The sequence below is a fragment of the Polypterus senegalus genome, chromosome 7 (genome assembly GCF_016835505.1).
Source record: "Polypterus senegalus isolate Bchr_013 chromosome 7, ASM1683550v1, whole genome shotgun sequence".
Classification (NCBI taxonomy): domain Eukaryota; kingdom Metazoa; phylum Chordata; class Cladistia; order Polypteriformes; family Polypteridae; genus Polypterus; species Polypterus senegalus.
This window is the reverse complement of record NC_053160.1, coordinates 101061918-101083119: the sequence shown is the minus strand read 5'-3', so window position 1 is coordinate 101083119 and position 21202 is coordinate 101061918. Positions and strand designations below refer to the sequence as shown.

At 39.8% G+C, this 21202-nt stretch overlaps 1 protein-coding gene across 2 annotated transcripts in view; it reads left to right on the top strand.

Moving 5' to 3' along the window:
- The window catches only part of thnsl2 (threonine synthase-like 2), a 60137-nt gene that overhangs the window by 26825 nt on the left and 12110 nt on the right, over positions 1–21202 (top strand). For both annotated transcript variants that reach the window (XM_039759096.1, XM_039759097.1), the window contains exons 7-8: positions 6657–6782; positions 15738–15889. In XM_039759096.1, the coding sequence (XP_039615030.1) occupies positions 6657–6782; positions 15738–15889 (278 nt within the window). The remainder of the gene's footprint in view (positions 1–6656; positions 6783–15737; positions 15890–21202) is intronic.

Here is a 21202-nt window from a genome sequence, read left to right as displayed (position 1 = left end):
CTTCCGCGTGTCGTCCCGTTGGATGAAATCCCACAAGAGTTTAGAAACTCACTCACACCAGCCATGATTCTTTTCAGTCAAAGGTAAAGTGTGTTAATTTGTTTTATGTATTTTTACTTTATATTTGCCATTAATAATTTTTATATGAATAGTTTTGGGTTGTGGAACGAATCACCTGAGTTTCCATTATTTCTTATGGGGAAATTCGCTTTGATATACGAGTGCTTTGGATCGCGAGCACGTTTTCAGAACAAATTATGCTCGCAAACCGAGGTATTCTTTCTTTCCCTGTCCGCCATCTGTGAGGAGTTTGTGCTTCTATGCCACCACAGTTTGTGTGTGGTCATGTGACTGCATAGCTATGTCTGATTTGTGAAACGGAGCTATGTGATTCTTGTTGCTACAGTGCATCCAGAAAGTATTCACAGCGCATCACTTTTTCCACATTTTGTTATGTTACAGCCTTATTCCAAAATGGATTAAATTCATTTTTTTCCTCAGAATTCTACACACAACATCCCATAATGACAACGTGAAAAAATTTTACTTGAAGTTTTTGCAAATTTATTAAAAATAAAAAAAATGAGAAATCACCTGTACATAAGTATTCACAGCCTTTGCTCAATACTTTGCCGATGCAGCTTTGGCAGCAATTACAGCCTCAAGTCTTTTTGAATATGATGCCACAAGCTCGGCACACCTATCCTTGGCCAGTTTCGCCCATTCCTCTTTGCAGCACCTCTGAAGCTCCATGAGGTTGGATGGGAAGCGTCGGTGCACAACCATTTTAAGATCTCTCCAGAGATGTTCAATCGGATTCAAGTCTGGGCCACTCAAGGACATTCCCAGAGTTGTCCTGAAGTCACTCCTTTGATATCTTGGCTGTGTGCTTAGGGTCGTTGTCCTACTGAAAGATGAACTGTCGCCCCAGTCTGAGGTCAAGAGCGCTCTGGAGCAGGTTTTCATTCTGGATGTCTCTGTACATTGCTGCAGTCATCTTTCCCTTTATCCTGACTAGTCTCCCAGTTCCTGCCACTGAAAAACCTCCCCACAGCATGATGCTGCCACCACCATGCTTCACTGTAGGGATGGTATTGGCCTGGTGATGAGCAGTGCCTGGTTTCCTCCAAACATGACGCCTGGCATTCACACCAAAGAGTTCAATCTTTGTCTCATCAGACCAGAGAATTTTGTTTCTCATGGTCTGAGAGTCCTTCAGGTGCCTTTTGGCAAACTCCAGGTGGGCTGCCATGTGCCTTTTACTAAGGAATGGCTTCCGTCTGGCCACTTTACCTTACAGGCCTGATTGGTGGATTGCTGCAGAGATGGTTGTCCTTCTGGAAGGTTCTCCTCTCTCCACAGAGGACCTCTGGAGCTCTGACAGAGTGACCATCGAGTTCCTGGTCACCTTCCTGACTAAGGCCCTTCTCCCCTGATCGCTCAGTTTAGATGGCCGACCAGCTCAAGGAAGAGTCCTGGTTGTTTCAAACTGCTTCCACTTACAGATGATGGAGGCTACTGTGCTCATTGGGACCTTCAAAGCAGCAGAAATTTTTCTGTAACCTTCCTCAGATTTGTGCCTCAAGACAATTCTGTTTTGGAGGTCCACAGACAATTCCTTTGACTTCTTGCTTGGTTTGTGCTCTGACATGATCTGTCATCTGTGGGACCTTATATAGACAGGTGTGTGCCTTTCCAAATCATGTCCAATCAACTGAATTTACCACAGGTGGACTCCAATTAAGCTGCAGAAACATCTCAAGGATGATCAGGGGAAACAGGATGCACCTGAGCTCAATTTGGAGCTTCATGGCAAAGGCTGTGAATACTCATGTACATGTGCTTTCTCAGTTTTTTTATTTTTAATAAATTTTCAAAAATCTCAAGTAAACTTTTTTCACATTGTCATTATGGAGTGTTGTGTGTAGAATTCTGAGCAAAAATATGATTTTAATCCATTTTGGAATAAGGCTGTAACATAACAAAATGTGTAAAAAGTGATGCGCTGTAAATACTTTCCGGATGCACTGTACGTCTGATTGGTGAAACAGAGTCTTGTGATTATTGTTGCTACGTCTGATTGGTAAAATGGAGTCTTGTGATTATTATTGCTACGTCTGATTGGTGAAACAGTCATGCAGTAGATCCACTGGTGGCTTCTCTCTGGCAAAAATATATCTAATGTGTGAATGAAAAAAAAGTAACGACTCGAGTGTTGCCCAATGTAGCGCAGTAAGAGTAGCATTACTTCTTCACAAATATACTCAAGTATGGTTCAGTAAAACTACTCATAGAAGTACAATTTTTTTTAAATAGTTACTCAAGTAAATGTAACGGAGTAAATGTAACTCGATACTACCCACCTCTGTGTGTGTGTGTAATGTATGTATGTTTGTATGTATGTATGTATATGTTGTGATGGACGGCCAGCGGTTCAGTCCAGCTGGGACGTCTCTGAAAAAGAAGAATGGAGGAAGGCAGCCTTTTCAGGGCACTGCCTCCCCGGGATGCTAGGTGGCAGCTGCCCTGGATGGCAGCGGTTCCCCGGATTCCCTCAGGGCATCCTGGGACATGGAGTCCATTTCCACAGCCCTGTTGGGTGCCGTGGGTGCCGCCAGGGGGAGCTCACAAAGAACCCGTGGACTCCTATTGTTACTACAACCCGGAAGTACAGTACTTCGGAGTCATGAGGACGGAAGCCCGCAGTACTTCCGGGCAAATTGAGGACGGATGATGTGGCGTTTGACTCGGAAAAAGGAAGGAACACTTCCGGGTCATGGTCTATTTAAAGGACTGTGTATATATGTATGTATGTATATTTCATATATATATATATATATATATATATATATATATATATATATATATATATAAACTGCTCAAAAAAATTAAAGGAACACTTTGAAAACACATCAGATCTCAATGGGAAAAAGAAATCCCCCTGGATATCTATACTGATATAGACTGAGTAATGTGTTAGGAACGAAAGGATGCCACATCGTTTGATGGAAATGAAAATGATCAACCTACAGAGCCCTGAATTCAAAGACGCCCCAAAAATCAGAGTGAAAAAATTATGTGGCAGGCTAGTCCATTTTGCCAAAATTTAATTGCAGCAACTCAAAATTACGCAGCACTTTGTATGGCCCCTGTGTTCTTGTATACATGCCTGACAACATCGGTGCATGCTTCTAATGAGATGACAGATGGTGTTGTGGGGGATCTCCTCCCAGATCTGGACCAGGGCATCACTGAGCTCCTGGACAGTCTGAGGTGCAACCTGGTGGCATTGGATGGACCAAAACATAATATCCGAGAGGTGTTTTATTGGATTTAGGTCAGGAAAGTGTGGTGGCCAGTCAATGGTATCAATTCCTTCATCCTCCAGGAACTTCCTGCATACTCTCACCACATGAGGCCAGGAATTGTTGTGCACCAGGAGCCACTGTACCAGGATAGGGTCTGACAATGGGTCCAAGGATTTCATCCTGATACCTAATGGCAGCCAAGGTGCCTTTGTCAAGCCTGTAGCGGTCTGTGTGACCCTCCATGGATATGCCTCCCCAGACAATCATTAACCCACCACCAAACTGCTCATGCTGAATGATGTTACAGGCAGCATAATGTTCTCCATGGCTTCTCCAGACCCTTTCACTTCTGTCACGTGCTCAGGGTGAACCTGCTCTCATCTGTAAAAGCACAGGGCACCAGTGGTGCATCTGCCAATTCTGGTATTCTATGGCGAATGCCAATCGAGCTGCATGCTGCTGGGCAGTGAGCTCAGGGCCCATTAGAGGACATGGGGCCCTTGGGTCACCCTCATGAAGTCTTTCTGGTTGTTTGGTCAGAGACATTCACACCAGTGGCCTGCTGGAGGTCATTTTGTAGAGCTCTGGCAGTGCTCATCCTGTTCCTCCTTGCCAAAAGGAGCAGATACTGGTCCTGCTGATGGGTTATGGACCTTCTATGGCCCTCTCCAGCTCTCCTAGAGAAACTGCTTGTCTCCTAGAATCTCCTCTGTGCCCTTGAGACTGTGCAGGGAGACACAGCAAACCTTCTGGCAATGACATGTATTGATGTGCCATCCTGGAGAAGTTGGACTACCTGTGCAACCTCTGTAGGGTCCAGGTATCGCCTCATGCTACCAGTAGTGACACTGACTGTAGCCAAATGCAAAACTAGTGAAGAAACAGTCAGAAAAGATGAGGAGGGAAAAATGTCAGTGGCCTCCACCTGTTAAACCGTTCCTGTTTTGGGGTCATCTCATTGTTGCCCCTCTAGTGCATCTATTGTTAATTTCATTAACACCACAGCAGCTGAAACTGATTAACAACCCCCTCTGCTACTTAACTGACCAGATTAATATCCCATAAGTTTCACTGACTTTATGCTATACTCTGATTAAAAAGTGTTCCTTTAATTCTTTTGAGCAGTATATATATATATATATTATATATTTTAAAATTTTCCATTACATCCAGCTCATTATTATTTAAACAGAAAGGAGGGAAAGAAGAGAGAGAGTAGAGAGAAGGAGATTCTACTAACTGCTACTAATTATCAATTTCTGCTTTCATCCACATCACGTTAATTTTCCAGTTTGTTTCTCACTCTGCTGGATTACAGTAATCCCTCCTCGATCGCGGGGGTTGCGTTCCAGACCCAGGTGAAAATCCGTGAAGTAGAAACCATATGTTTGTATGGTTATTTTTGTATATTTTAAGCCCTTATAAACTCTCCGACACTGTTTATAAATATTCCCTGCACAGTTATACAGCATAATTCCTTTGTATTCTCTTAGATATTAGGTAAGATTCATTGAAATTATGTATGTAAACACACTGTTTATATACAGTAAAACCTAAATATTATTTTAAAGATATCGAGTGTCTCCGATATCACATATGTTACAGCCATTACGATAGACAGGCCACCAGCAATAAATACGTACAATGCAAGAAAAATTGTATACAGTAAATGTGTGTCAAGTGACACTAAACGTACGTACATGTAATAAGTACTGTAAGTAGAAAATTAATTATGGTTACTCACCAACAATGACACGATGACTTGTCCGATAACAATGAGTTTAGTTTTACTACACAACAAAGGAGAGTGTTACAGCCCTTCTAAAGGAGCCTCTTCAGACGATTGTGTAGCACTGCTGTTGTTCTTCTCCTGGCAGTCTTCAATCCAAATCCCTAAAGCAGATTCCATCCAGACTACTGCCTTATTACATCCACTTACAACTCATTTTGCACCCTGGTTGAAAGGACACTGCGACCGTAGATCTTATATTCCTTTCCTACTTTTTAAATAAAAAGAATCATAGCCTCATTGATGCTGTAATGGTGTCCTATAGCGGTGTAGCTTTTCCATTCCTTCAACAAATCCAAAACGTTTACATTTTCGGCAATCGTTAACCTCTTCCGTTGACGCTTGGGCACGGCCCCTGAAGCAGTAGCAGATCATTTTGGAGCTATAATGAAAGGCTTGACTATGTACAAAGATAAACACAAAACAGCACAAAAGTTAACTCTTTACACAGCGAAACACATTGATTCTGAATGAGCGAGACGAGACTTCCTTGTTAACACCGCATTCAACACACAGGAACTTCTCAGTCATCCGCCAATAGCGTCCCTTGTATGAAATCAACTGGGCAAACCAACTGAGGAAGCATGTACAGGAAGTAAAAAGATCCATTGTCCGCAGAACCTGTGAAACAGCGAAAAATCTGCGTTATATATTTAGTTATGCTTACATATAAAATCCGCGATAGAGTGAAGCCGCGAAAGTCGAAGCGCGATATAGTGAGGGATTACTGTATTGCAATGGATTCATCTCCAGAACCCTGAGGTTGGACATTATTTTCCACCATCGCCGAGGAATCACGGTGAGCTTGTTCCGGTATTTAATTCTGGAGAATCAAACACAATCATTTTGGGACAGTTATCAGTAATTTGGACAGTTATTTACCCGGACTCATTTCATGTTCATTATCATCCCATTCATTCGTTGTCATTATGTGTGTTGTGTGTTTGTTATTCGTGTGCAGGGACAAGGGAGGATTTATTATTGTATATACATTGCTTTTCACATTGCTGGTATGGTGGAGGGTATTGTGCCAGGGATTTATAACACTGTGTTTGTGATTTTGCTGCATCCAATATATTACTGCACCTGATTTACATTTGGATATTGTGTTGCTTGTGTTTATCTGTCGATCGGGGAAAAATATTATTTGTCAGAGGTATGGTTTGGTTGATTAAAGTTTTCCTCAGTAATTTATCCAGGCCACCGGTCCTGGTAGTGTGGCTGCTGGCCGGATAAGGGTATCGGCCATTACAATATAACCTTTATGACAAAGTTCTCATATTTTGCAAATTTGCACAATAACCACAAGATCAAAATTGGTTTTGAATACAGCAGCGTTGCTAAGTGTAAACAATAGTAAATTTGTCCTCTATCTAACCAGTGTCCTTGTTATTGTTTTACTTTTGGTGATTCTCCAATAGCATATTTATGAGAATATCAATTCTGATCAAAGCATCTTTTTAATTGTTTGTCTAATTATAAATTAGTGTAAAACACATTTGAAAAATGGTTAGGAATGAATCAAATTAACCAGACAGTCATGTTTCTTTGCCTTATAGGATCCCTATAACATGGAGCGTGTTTTTTGGTTGTTTTCTGGAATGGACAATAAGTTGATTAAAGAGATGATGGAGGAATTCCACTCAACTGGGAAGATTAAACTACAAGACAGTCTGCACTCCAAGGTACAAATACAAAAAATAACATAAGAGAGTGCTGAACAAAAACACAGTGCCTTTCTTTGATACAATAACAGATTTGTTCCCCTGTCTAACCAGAGTGGAGGCTTATCCTCTAGCCCACATTTCCAAATATTACTCTTTTTCCTGTTTTCTCTCTTGCACTCACAGGTGTGGCCTCATACTTCTGTCTGCTTCTTAAGTGTTTTTCCTAACTTATTGTTATGGTTTACCTGGGGTTTCTTCCCTGGCTTCAGTTTCCCAAGCATTTCTTCATTTATTTTGCTGTATTTTGTTATTTATTTTGATATATTTGTTAGTGTTCCATTCATCCATTTTTAAATCTGCCTATCCAAAGAGAGATGTAGGGAAGCTGGAGCCTACCCCAACATTTAGCATGTCCAATCTTCTTAACCTTCTTCTTCTTGGGCTGTGGGAATAAACCCATGTGGACTTGGGGAGATGTTTTTGTTAATTTTACTTTTTTTTTTTAATTTGTTTTCAGTGAAGTATTTCTAACTATTTTGTATGAATATTCTGCCTTTTAGTCCTATCTGTTATTTCTTCTTTTCTTTGTATAGTGAATCTAAATTGGTAATTTAAAGGCCAAGGATGCTTTTTGCCTGTGCTGAAGCATTAGCCCTTGTTTTTGTTGTTGTCTTCATTTTTTGGATCTTTCGTTTGTATTATTATAATTTTTTTGCCTTTGTTTCTGTTTGATTTTTTTGCCAATATAAAGTGTTCACTCCTTTTGTGGATATTCTGCAATGTTTACAGTATGTTCTTTGCTCATATTGTTGTAATCCTAGATTCTTTTTTATGTTAAACAAACTTTAAATTGACCCTAAAGATTATGTTTTTCTTCTTTGGGCCAGTGCTTTCAAATAATTACACTAAATTGAACTATTTAAGCCTAAAGCATTTTTGAGAGTGCTGGCTCAAAACCAATGATGCTTTTCAGACCTGAGACTATTTGAAGTTTTTAAATATTTAGTCGTTTCTTGAGTTTTTCTTGAAGCTGTGGACACCAGGAATGTGACACCACTCAACATAAAGGTGGTTTATGCTTTAACTGAGGCCTACTTCCTGGGCAATACCCAGGACTACTTACAGGGTCAGAAATGTTCTCAGTAAGCCTTGTTACCTTCTTCACAGAGCTTCCTCTGTCCGTCCCACATATATAGTATTCCTGCACCTCTGAACCCTAAAATCCATTTAAACAGGCAGGAATAATAAGTGATGTGGAAGAGCCAGCTGCATTTGTTCCTCCGTACACAGAGTTGCAGTCATACCACATGGGCACCTGTGTTTGAGGGGATTCTCCCAGGCTTCTACTTCACTAGCTTCTCTCTTCAATAGCCTCTTTTTTTCAGAAAACATGGTATCTCTGACAGCTGCAGGTTTGTCTGTGCATTAATATCCCAGGAAACATTGCATGCTTCCAACTAGGGCAAAACCATTTTATTTATTTAGTTAGGTGTGTATTTCTAATGTTATACAGTTCCCATTGACCTTTTGCACTTGGTGAAGCTTTCCCTTTTCCAGTGTGTGTTGTTGGACAAGTTGAGTTTTTTCAGGCTTGTTATCTATAATACCAGTTCCCTGTAACCCTTTTATTTCAGGCATTTACTTTCTCACCCAACAGCCTCTTGCAGTATATTTAGAGAAGTAATGTAGCAGTGTAGTGGTTAGTGCTGCTGTCTCACAGATCCAGTGTCCTGAATTGGAATCTGACCCAGTGTTTGTCTTTGTGAAGTTTGCATATTCTCCCAAAGCTGTGTTATGCTCATTACAATTTTAAATTGTAATATCATTGTTTAACACTAGAGTCCCCGAAACCTATGAAAAAATTTGTAATTCCGGGCCATCTTACATTCCCTTGCACCTCCTCATCAGCATATTATGTTTTGCAAATGTGTCGATCAGCACTGGCAGCAGGCAGCCTGCTATCCCATCCCCCAGTGATGCAGCTTTAGTCATATACAAAGTTCTCCCAGCTCAAGTCTGTTTCTCTGTGTGTGAGGTGCCTTGAATAGTATAGGGTAAACAATATATCATCATTTGGAACACATATTTCATGTGTGTTCTGTATCTACAACGATCTTGGTAAACATAGGATGACAGGAAATGTGAGGCAAGAAATGTTGAACACATAACTAGAACAGACACTTTTTTCATGTACTACTAATAATTGGCAAAATGCTAACATGAAGTGTATAATGTGTGAAGACTGAAGTCCAAATATCAAATAAACACTTTCACACAAAACACAGATATAACAAAACAAATGCGCTTTTTTTGTATAATTTAACCAAAGTAAAATAAATTGGGATAGGGTACGACAGACACACACAAACAAAGATACATCTGCTTGGCTGGTGCGGAGGTAAGAACTGCTGTCTCCAAGTCGAGATTTTGCAGGTTTGACCCCTGGTCCTTCATGCATTAACTGTTTTGAGTATTGAGCAGTTATTTAATTACTATTATAGAATAAAAACATACATTTGTTTTATTTGAGTCTGTAACAGCTGGAGTAAATTCGTGGTAAAAGTTAGCGTTTTGTTTTAATATTCACTTTTATTCTCTCAGTCACGTTCACGCTCCCCCCGATCTGAAACTTTTAGTTTTCAAATAAAGACGTGATATAACAGAGGTGAACTCAAATGAGGATGAGGGTTCTACATCAGAGAAAGAGAACAGAAGCTGTCCTTGCAAGAAACGTCCACTCACACAAAAGAACAATGCATCTGCACCAGGTGTAAAGGCGAAAGATGGCACAGTCATCCTGCCAGTGAATCTGCCAAACGCAATTCGCCCAAAAAGAAGAAGAATGTCTGCATTCTCAGTTCCATTTCTTTGCTTGCATACTGAAGTGACTTTAGCTGCAGGTGGAAGCTCCTTTTTTAGTTTATGCTACTACTGTTACAGTTCTGCCTTTGTCCAGAAATGGCTCCATAAACATTATGACCTTAGTCTTGGAAAGTCTTTCTCCCGTGGGACAACTGGGATCTTTTCTAAAATAAGGATTGGCATTGCACATGCATTTTGTCAGCATTCCCGGGTCGATCAAACACAGGAAGCTCTGCAGTCTACTTGTGACTTTACACTGTATGAAGATAAGTAAATAAATCAAGGTAAGTAACATTTTATCTGGCTTTTATATAAGTAACTTATAAATGTTTTTATATAAAGTCCCATCACAAAACATAATCACAAACAGGACTTTGCATGATACCTTGGAGCTCTGTATGCCCCGCTATTTTGTTGAAGGACATGCCTGTGGCAGATTCACTGGTAGAGGATGACGCCCAACCTTTTGCTGCATCCAAACAGTGCCATCTTTTAATTTTTCACCTAGTGCAGCTTCATTGTTCCTATGTGTAAGTGGACATTTCTTGCAGGGAGGCCTTCTGTTCTCTTTCTGAGATGTAGAACCCTCATCATTATTCGATTTCATTTATTTATTTCATTTATTTGAAAACTATAACAGTGTCTTTTACAAGTACCATAAATTTACACCAGCTGTTACAGACTCAAATAAATCAAATGTATGTTTTTATTTTATAATAGCAATAATAACAGCTACTCACTACTCAAAACAATTAATGCATGTAGGACCTGGGATCCAACCTGCAACATCTCGACTGCAAGAAGTAATAGAAATTGCTATTTGACTTTCGGTCAGTGATAAAATAATTGTTTCATTAGTTGAAAAAAGGGGTGTACAGCACCTGTGCTTAAAGCTTTTCGTTAACTCATGGGAGGGACAGAGGAAGTGAATGAGGCAACCAGCACAAGCAGGGTGGATCAGGTTGGAGCGGGATGAGGAAGTGGGGATCTGTGTGGGGGATTTAAATCATGAAAGTAAAGGAAATTTGGCAGGCCATTTTAACATTTAATCCATTTTCCTTAATATCAGCAGTTATAACGCTGATATAATTGGTTTTAAATATGATAAAGAGTCAGGTTTTTGATACCAACTTTTAAAAATTTGATAAACACTTGGAAATTTAACATCATGTTTTTGAAATTTGACATCATTCATTTAAAATATAATATTGGATTTTCAAAATTTTATAATAGTGTTTTGAAACTTGATATCAAAAAAGAGAGCTTAAATGCTCATATATATATATGAGCATGTATATATATATATGTTGATTTTAAACTCTCATATCATATTTTGTCATTTTGATATTACATTTATAAAGGTGGTTATCAGGCTTATAAAATTTGGTATCATGCTTTTAAAATTTGATATCACGGTTTTGAAATTTGATATCAACATCCTCAAACTTATCAGATCAGATCAGAAGTGCGATATCAATGATGAAGATCATCACTGGCTACAGCTCGAAGTGGGGTGCCACCATTAAGAGAGACGTGGAGAGAGCAAACCAAATGAACAACTTCTTTAACAGGTTTGACCACCCTAACCCACTCTCACCTCGGAGTACTACATCCTCCAACCATCCTTCCGCTGATACCAGCATAGGAGAGACATCCCCACCCACAATTATAGCAGCGCAGGTGAGCAGAGAGCTGAGGAGACTTCGTGCCAGCAAAGCAGCGGGTCCAGATTGAGTATCGCCACGACTGCTGAAGGCCTGTGTTCTGGAACTAGGGAGTCTTCTACAGTGCATCTTCAACCTGAGCCTGGAACAGGGGTGAGTCCAAACGCTTTGGAAAACATCTTGTATCACCCCAGTCCCAAAGATATCACATCCTAGTGAGCTGAATGCCTTTCGGCCTGTTGCTCTGACGTCACATGTGATGAAGACCATGAAGTGGCTGCTGCTTCACCACCTAAGGCGCTTCTCTAGCGCCTTCAACACCATACAACCTCTACTCCTTAGGGACAAGCTGACAGAGATGGGAGTAGATTCACACCTGGTGGCATGGATCGTGGACTATCTTACAGACAGACCTCAGTATGAGCATCTCGGGAACTGCAGGTGTGACATTGTGGTCAGCAATGTCACAGGAGCGCTGCAGGGGACTGCACTTTCTCCGGTCCTGTTCTGCCTATATACATCAGATTTCCAATATGATTCGGAGTCCTGCCACGTGCAAAAGTTCGCTGATGACACTGCTATTGTAGGCTGCATCAGGAGTGGGCAGGAGGAGGAGTATAGGAAGCTAATCAAATACTTTATTAAATGGCGCGACTAAAACAACTTACATCTGAACACCAGCAAGACCAAGGAACTGGTGGTGGATTTTAGGAGGCCCAGGCCCCTGATGGGCCCCGTGATCATCAGAGGAGACAGGTACCGACCTATAAATACCTGGGAGTGCAGCTGGATGATAAATTGGACTGGACTGCCAATAATGATGCTCTGTGTAAGAAAGGTCATAGCCGACTATACTTCCTTAGAAGGTTGGCGTCCCTTAACATCTCCAATAAGATGCTGCAGATGTTCTACCAGATGGTTGTGACAAGTGCCCTCTTCTACGCGGTGGTGTGCTGGGGAGGCAGCATAAAGAAGAAGGATGCCTCACACCTGGACAAACTTGTGAGGAAGGCAGGCTCTATTGTAGGAATGAAGCCGGACAGTTTAACATCTGTGGCAGAGTGACGGGCACTGAGCAAGCTCCTGTCAATCATGGAGAATCCACTCCATCCACTGAACAGTATCATCTCTAGGCAGAGGAGCAGCTTCAGCGACAGACTGCTGTCACTGTCCTGCTCCACTGACAGACTGAGGAGATCGTTCCTCCCCCACACTATGCAACTCTTCAATTCCACCCCTTAAACCCTAACATTATTCAAAGTTATTGTCTGTTTTTAAATGCATTTTTATTACTCTTTAATTTAACATTGTTTTTTGTATCAGTATGCTGCTGCTGGATTATGTGAATTTCCCCTTGGGATTAATAAAGTATCTATCTATCTATCAACTTTCAAAAGCACAATGTCAAATTTCACAAACCTAATATCAAATTTCATTACGTGATATTCAATTTCAAAAATTTGATATTAAAGTTTTGCCTCATAAAAAGAGTGTTCTTCTCATTGTGGTTTGTTTTAATATACCTGCAACTTTAGAATGCAGATTTCATGACATCGTTGTGTATCATAACACAGCAGGGAGACGGCTGCACAATCATGTATGTCTACTGACAGACAGAACAGCATTTTTCACGGAGCATGCATTAAGTCAAAAGAGAAGTGGCGCACAAAGATGTACAAACACAAGATCCATGACAATCATACCTTAGTGCACCTGCACCAAATCAGAAGGGACACTGAATTCCACAGGGGCTCAGATATCTTCATAACACTCCCAACCCAACTCTCAAGATGGCTTGTGAAATAAAATGCACCCAACAGGCATTTGCTTCTTGTTTGCTTCTTGTTTAAAGTATATACAATAATGATAACAATGGTGAAGCAATGATAAAGCAGAACAGAGATGTTAAACTTAGGTGGTCACGCTGTGGAAATCTATAAATCACAACCGTTCTATTCAAACTGATGTATATACAGGCAATCCCCGGGTTACGTACGAAATAAGTACTGTAGATTTGTACTTAAGTTGAGTTTGTATGTAAGTCAGAACAGGTACATTATTTTAATAAAAGCTATTGTTGACCAACTGTAATCAAGTGCTCTGCCAATGAATGATGGAGTTTCACCACTCTCTGACCTTTTTATTATTTCTACTTTATTTTCAATGGTGATGGTTTTTCTCTTCTTTACTGTATCACCAGCACTTGCATTAGATTTGTGTTTCTGAGACATTCTTGAAGGATGAAGACAAAAGGTTAAGATGACCTCTTCTGCACAACACTGTACTTGCTATCACCACGAGAAGGCACCCATCGTCAACATGTCTGATGTACTGGCAAGAGACAACTTCCTGCTATGTGCGTAACAGTACAAGCAGGCTTGCTATTGAAAATGAATGGGGACAGTGAGGGGCGATTCACCATTAGCCAACCTCACAGTCACCTCCACTTCAGTATGCTGCCTGCAGCATCCGCCCACTGAGAATGAATGCGGTATGGCCACAGGCGGGTAGTGAATCGCCCACCACCGCCCCCGTTCAACAGGCAGCCAACCGAGGTACACTTCAATGCTACCCTCCGCCGATCTGTTCACCTTCAATGGCCTCCGTTCAGCCACAACCAGGTCACCGATTGTAGTGAAACTCCCCCTTCCTCTCCATCTATCCTGCATCCAGTCAGGAGCAGTAGCTGTGGTAGCGTAGTGGCCGGGCAGTGAACTGCCCCATCAAGCCTCCGTCCTGCACACGAGCGATAGTGGTAGCCCCAGTGACTATGGACCATGGGTCACTGCCTGCCACCGGGAGCTGCCTGAGGGACACTGCACTGTGCGAGCAGCGAAATCACCCTCTCCAGCCACCACTTGCAGCGTCGCCAGGCTGAAGATGACGGAGCGGCAGTTGCTGAGGCGCATGCATCACAGCTTGCGGCTCCGTTCGTAAGTCATAGGCCGGATGTCCATAACCTTGGGACTACCTGTATCTGAATTAAGCTATATATCCAAATTGATGTATCTCAACCAATATATACACATCTGAATGGATGTTTATGAACTGATGTATATATCTGATCCAATCTATTTAAACCAATGTATATCAACTAATATATAATCTGAACGGATATATTTAAACCAAGGTATATATCCAAGCCAGTATAACTGGACCAATGTATATGCAGTATATCAGAACAGACATATAAATACCAATGTATATGTATCTCAACCAACCTATCTGAACCAATGTATATATCTGAACAGATGTATTCAAACCAATATATCTGAACCAATTTACATATTTACAAACCAACCTTTTTTTTCTGAATGGCCCCTCATTGTACCTAACGTAATCTAGCTGTCTAATGGGATATACAACTGGGAGCATGCCTTGTTGAGTCTATGCTTAAGCAGGGTGAAGAATACTTTGGAGCTGTTTTTTGAGCACAGACTTTTAACTTCATCCTGTGCTTTCTTGCATGGGTTCCATTCTACTGTTTCTGTTTTATGTGCTGCCTCCTATAACTGCTTTCATCTTTTCTTTGCATTCTTTGCATTTGCAAACTTTGCATTCTAATATTTCTTTCTTATTTGAATCAATTCCAAGCAACCAATTTAACATTATTGCCTTTCCTTGGAAAAAGCACATTCTTAAGAGAAGGATTTTCTTTACATTATCTATTGTAATGTCCCTTCCTGGGCACGAGAAACAAAACCACAATGACAGTACACTGTGCAGAAGTCAAACAGGTTTACTTCTTCCAGCAAAAACTTTATGAAACAATATTGGAATCAGTAACTATTAATAACCTTTCCATTGTTATGGCTATGGAAGACACCATCACTTGTCCTTTCCCTTTGTTTTCTGTATTTTCAGTCTCCTGTGTCAAAGTCATGGCAGTCTGCAGAAACTTTACGTGTCACGTAGGCCAATTTGGAAGAGCAGGTGTGGGACTGGACTAGAAGAGGTCAAAATGGAAACTTCATAAGTGTTCCTTTTTCATTGCTAAATTTGTTTTAACAATGATTTATATTTTTTAGGGGGTTATAACAATAAGTTTTCTTATTTCCAATTGTATACTAGCCTTTCGCTTGACTTCCTTTCATTAAATTAATTTCCTGCCCTGGGGATCCCATCTCTGTCTCTGTATTTCAGTTCCCACAATTTAAAGAACAGAACACTGGCTCCCCACAATCCAGCAATGGAGTAAGATGGTGTATAAGTGACAGGTGAACAACAGAACTTATGGATTGCTTAACTAGTTTCCTTCTTCACATTCTACCTGGCCTAATTTAATTGTACTTTTTTAAAGCTTATTAGATGTATTTTTTAACCACTTTATTTCATTTGTTTGTTAACAAATCTTTTTTTCCACACGTTCAATCTAGAACCAAGTGAAAGTTGTTACCACATGTTCTAAATTAACAACCAGATTGAAAAATATATACTTTTTTTTAAGATTTCTAAGATCATATCTTCTTGCTCAGTGACGGATGATGGAATTATGCAGACAATGAAAAGATGCTGGAAAGAAAATCATTACTTGCTGTGCCCACATACTGCTGTTGCTGTGTCTTACCATTACAAAAATCCACCAAGTCATCAAAGGAGGTTAGTGACCAGTATATGCAAAGCAAAGTACAGCTTAAGTTATAATAATGATATCTCCAGGGCAAAATTATGTTTAAGCAGTGACCCAATAGTTATTTAATACAGAAGTATCAAATAGTTTAAAATAGCAAATGTTTTTCCATTAGTTTACAGTAATGCAAACATAATATTACAGAATAAACTACTGGCAAATTATATTATTATACTCAGCATTCATTTGGCAAAGTGTTACTTTTTAAGCATGACAACATAATGTCATTGTTAAAATTACTAATGCATGGACTAAATTCAAATAAACCTTCCAATCTTTAAGCAGTGATCAAGACACTTTTAAACAATTCATTACATTTAAACTTTCAATACACAAACTTTTAGGCATAAAGATATGCACAACTGGTTTAAAACTAATCCGCAAGCACACAGGTCTGACACGGAAGCTTCTTAAAGAAAAGTAACAGTATAGTAGACTTAATATATTAAATTGTAATAGAAAACTTTGAATTGCTTTAGTGTGTAATAGTCTTCTCTATTAAAACATCAAAAAGAAGTTTCTACATAATTTTTGCACCTCATCAATTATTTATAATAGCCTTATAAACTATACTGTATGTTTCTTTACATCATAGTTGGTGCTCTATTGCTTAACCAACTGTTGTTTAAAAAATGAAATCTTTTTTATATATATATGCTATATATATATATATACTAGCAAAATACCCGCGCTTCGCAGCGGAGAAGTAGTGTGTTAAAGAAGCAATGAAAAGAAAAGGAAACATTTTGAAAATAACGTAACATGATTGCCAATGTAATTGTTTTGTCACTGTTGTGAGTGATGAGTGTTGTTGTCATATATATATATATATATATATATATATATATATTACACACACACACATAAACATATATATATATACATATCTATACATATACACATATATATACACATACATACATACATATATATATATCTACATATATACACATACATATACATACACACACACATATATAAACATATATATACATATACATACATATCTACATATATACACACACAGCTATTTCGTATCAGTGCAATACGCTGCTTGTTAAAACGGATGACTCCCGCTCTTACGTGCAAGTCTGCGTGGATATTATGAACTATCGTATTTGTTCAAGTTCTATTTAAATTTTAAATAGAAGGAATTTTTATTTAGTCGACAGAAATATCTTTGGTAGGAATGGTAAAACAGACAGGAATATTATTCTGAATAAATCAACTCAAACCTTAAACAACTTATAATATTTTGCTCTCCATAAAAATATATCCTGTCTAAATTATACAAGTTAGAAATAAAGTAAACGTTAAAAGAACAAACATTCAAATTTCTTTACTCTTATGTAATTTTATATAAAAAATAAACTTAGATTTTAAATATCCCAAAAGATTTTGCACTCCATAAAAATATATCCTGTCAAAATTATACAAATTCAAATATGAACATGCTGCATAACAAAACCTGGAAATATAAATAAAATGTGTTCCTTTCAGCAATAACAAATCAAATCATTCAGTTGTCTTTGCTCATATGTCATTTTAGAGCTGGACGCCTGGCATCTTTTTTGGCAACAAGTTCGTTTATGTTTGGTGTGAGGTTCTGTGTTGTGGAGATTCTCAGGATGGATTGCAGGTGCTCATCAGTGAGGCGACTCCTGTGTGCTGTTTTGTTAGTCTTTATCACTGAGAAGAGCTTCTCACACAGATATGTGCTACCAAACATGCACAAGGTTCGAGCCGCATGTAGACGGACTTTTTTTGTTCTTCAAAGTCACCAAAGCGCCGTGCAAACTCAGTGTGCTCAGTTTATCAGCAAAGTGCGATTTGGGAACACCGTAGTGACGACTTGGTTTAACATTACTTGGCAACAGGGAAAGTGGGGCAAGGTGCACTGGTGCATTTGTGTCTCCCATAAAAGCAGCTTCACTTGAAATCACTTTGTGATTGTGCACGGGTAAAACGTCCGCTGAAGTGTCAGATTCTTATTTAATTATTCTGCTTTCTGTATCTTCTGCATTGCATTCAGGTTACCCTGATGTTTTGTCTCATAGTGCCGTCTTAGATTAAATTCTGTAATTACAGCCACATTAGCTCCACAAATGAGACACACGGGTTCAGTAAACATATACTCAGCCTCCCACCGGTTTTTAAAGGCTCTATTTTCAGAATCAACTTTTCTCTCAGCATCGTGTGAGCTAGCTTCGCAATAACTTGCAGCATCATAAGCTAGACTTGATTAACGCGGTAAGAGTTCGGCAAGGCAGCTGAAGCGCTGCATTATGGGATCTGTAGTTTATTGTGTTACCAGCGCTTCATATACCCGGCCATTAATAACAATAATACAGTATATAAAATGATCTCGCGGGCGGATATAATTACACGGGCGGATGTGGCCCGTGGCCCTTGAGTTTGACACATATGGACTAAATAGAACTTGAAAAGATATATTTTTCAAATGTGATCGCGCAATTCAGATAGAGTTGACGCGCACTACAGCCTGCATGCCTCAATAAGTCATCCTCCCCTCGCTCTTACTTTTTTACCGTTCATCTAATGAATACACTGAGTATGGCTTTACCAAAACAATCATTGATGGCGAATAAAGTATCCATTATTCGAGTATGTAGATCGGGATATATATATACATATATATATACCCGCGTATCATAGCGAGAAGTAGTGTGTTAAAAAGCTAGAAAAGAAAAGGGAACATTTTAAAAATAACGTAACATGACTGTCAATATACAGTATTTGTTTTGTGAGTGTTACTGAGTGTTGCTGTCATCAAGGATTTGATTATCATTATTTCTTTCAATCAGGTTCGTATTTGTAGGATGTGTTGTGTTCAAGTTACATTCCGTGTTTGTCAATCGTTGTAAAGATGACAGGTTTCTTACTGCATCAATAAACAGCTCGTCTTCTTCTTTATCTGAGACCTGACACACTGCATGCACGGGTTTTTTTACACTGTCTTCCTTTAGCGGTACATTGACTTTTTCCACCGTGTGCTTTGTTTCCGCAGTAGCTGGATTTATGAATATGCTTATCAGACGCTTCATATTTTTGCTGCCTTTTCAATTGTGTAATTCGGTTTTGTTCAGCTCTTTGGAACTGTTGCTTTTATCTGTGCACGCGTCAGTTCACGTGAGCCGCTCGGTGTACATGCATCGAAGGTTCCCAGCTGTGCTGGTGCCATCTCGTGCTATGTCCATGGCTGTATTTAATGTTACCTTAGTCCTGGCACTTAAAACTTTCTCTCGCAGTTTCACTGAGTTTGTGTCAAACACCACCCTGACCATCTCATCTTCCTCTCCATAAGCACAGTCCTTCACCCGTGAATATTTAGTGGGAGTTTGCTATTGGATTGCCGCTGACGGACGGCCTTATATGGGCAGGCACTAAATTACAAACGCCAGCGGCAGCCTGTCTATGAACTTAATTTAAAGTGTAGGTTTACATCGTGCTTTGTTTCCGAAGTAGCAGAACTCATGAATATGGTTGTATATGTCACTCGCTCGCTTCTTATTGTTTCGCTGCCTTCTCAATTATATAATGCATGTTTTCTTCAGCGCTTTTTGGAGGTCTTCCTGGTTTTCTATGTACTGCGTGATTACGTGGGAGGCGTGATGATGTCACACGAAACTCCGCCCCCACGGCGTTCAAGCTCATCTCCATTACAGTAAATGGAAAAACAGCTTCCAGTTATGACCATTACGCGTAGAATTTCGATATAAAACCTGCCCAACTTTTGTAAGGAAGCTGTAAGGAATGAACCTGCCAAATTTCAGCCTTCCACCCACACAGGAAGTTGGAGAATTAGTGATGAGTCAGTGAGTGAGTGAGTGAGTGAGTGAGTGAGTGAGTGAGTGAGTGAGTGAGGGCTTTGCCTTTTATTAGTATAGATATATAGATATGACCCGGAAGGAATAAGAAACTGTGGACTGCTGGGACAGGAACACCTCTGGGTCAGGGGCTATAAAAGGACGATGCCTCAGTCCAGACACTGAGCTGAGCTGGGAGGTAGAGGAGCAAGTGTGTGGGCGAGGAGGAGAGTTTATTTAAAAGAGTTTATTATATGAGTAGTGTGGAAGGTGCTTGGTGCACTGTAAAAAATAATAAAGAGTCTTGGACTTTTGCCTGGTGTCTGGAGTTTTACCTGAGGGTTCAAGTGAGCACTAGCGCCCCCTATATATATATATACATACATACATACAGTGGTGTGAAAAACTATTTGCCCCCTTCCTGATTTCTTATTCTTTTGCATGTTTGTCACACAAAATGTTTCTGTAGGCTTGGATTTTTTTTTCTCCCTAAATAATAAAAACCATCATTTAAAAACTGCATTTTGTGTTTACTTGTGTTAAATTTGACTAATAGTTAAATGTGTTTGATGATCAGAAACATTTTGTGTGACAAACATGCAAAAGAATAAGAAATCAGGAAGGGTGCAAATAGTTTTTATATATATATCTATACTAATAAAAAGCAAAGCCCTCACTCACTCACTCACTCACTCACTCACTCACTCACTCATCACTAATTCTCCAACTTCCCGTGTAGGTAGAAGGCTGAAATTTGGCAGGCTCATTCCTTACAGCTTCCTTACAAAAGTTGGGCAGGTTTCATTTCGAAATTCTACGCGTAATGGTCATAACTAGAAGCTATTTTTCTCCATTTACTGTAATGGAGTTGAGCGCGAAAGTCGTTGGAGGCGGAGTTTCGTGTGACATCATTTAACCTCCCACGTAATCACGCAGTACGTAGAAAACCAGGAAGAGCTCCAAAAACCGCTGAAGAAAACATAAATTATATAATTAAGAAGGCAGCGAAACAATTAGAAGCGAGCGAGTGACATATAAAACCATATTCAGCGGCTCACGTGAACTGACGCAGTGCATAGACAAAAAGCAACAGTTCCAAAGAGTGCTGAACAAAAACTGAATTACACTGCTACGCTCAAATAGACAAACCACACGCCGTGGCGCAATAGTAGAGCCTTCGCCTCTAGCGCCTGCTTCCGAGGTTCGATTTCCGAGAGGGGATGCACTAAGTATGTACGCGCGCTTCCCGATACATTTTAGCCTCGCATCCCCTTGGTTTGAGATGTATGAAAAATATGCGTTAACGCAGAAAGACAGATCACCAATTGAAGCTTTATGAATAATGGATACTTTATTCGTGATCAATGATTGTTTTGGTAAAGCCATACTCAGTGTATTCATTAGATGAATGGTAAAAAGTAAGAGCGAGGGAGGGTAACTTATTGAGGCACGCAG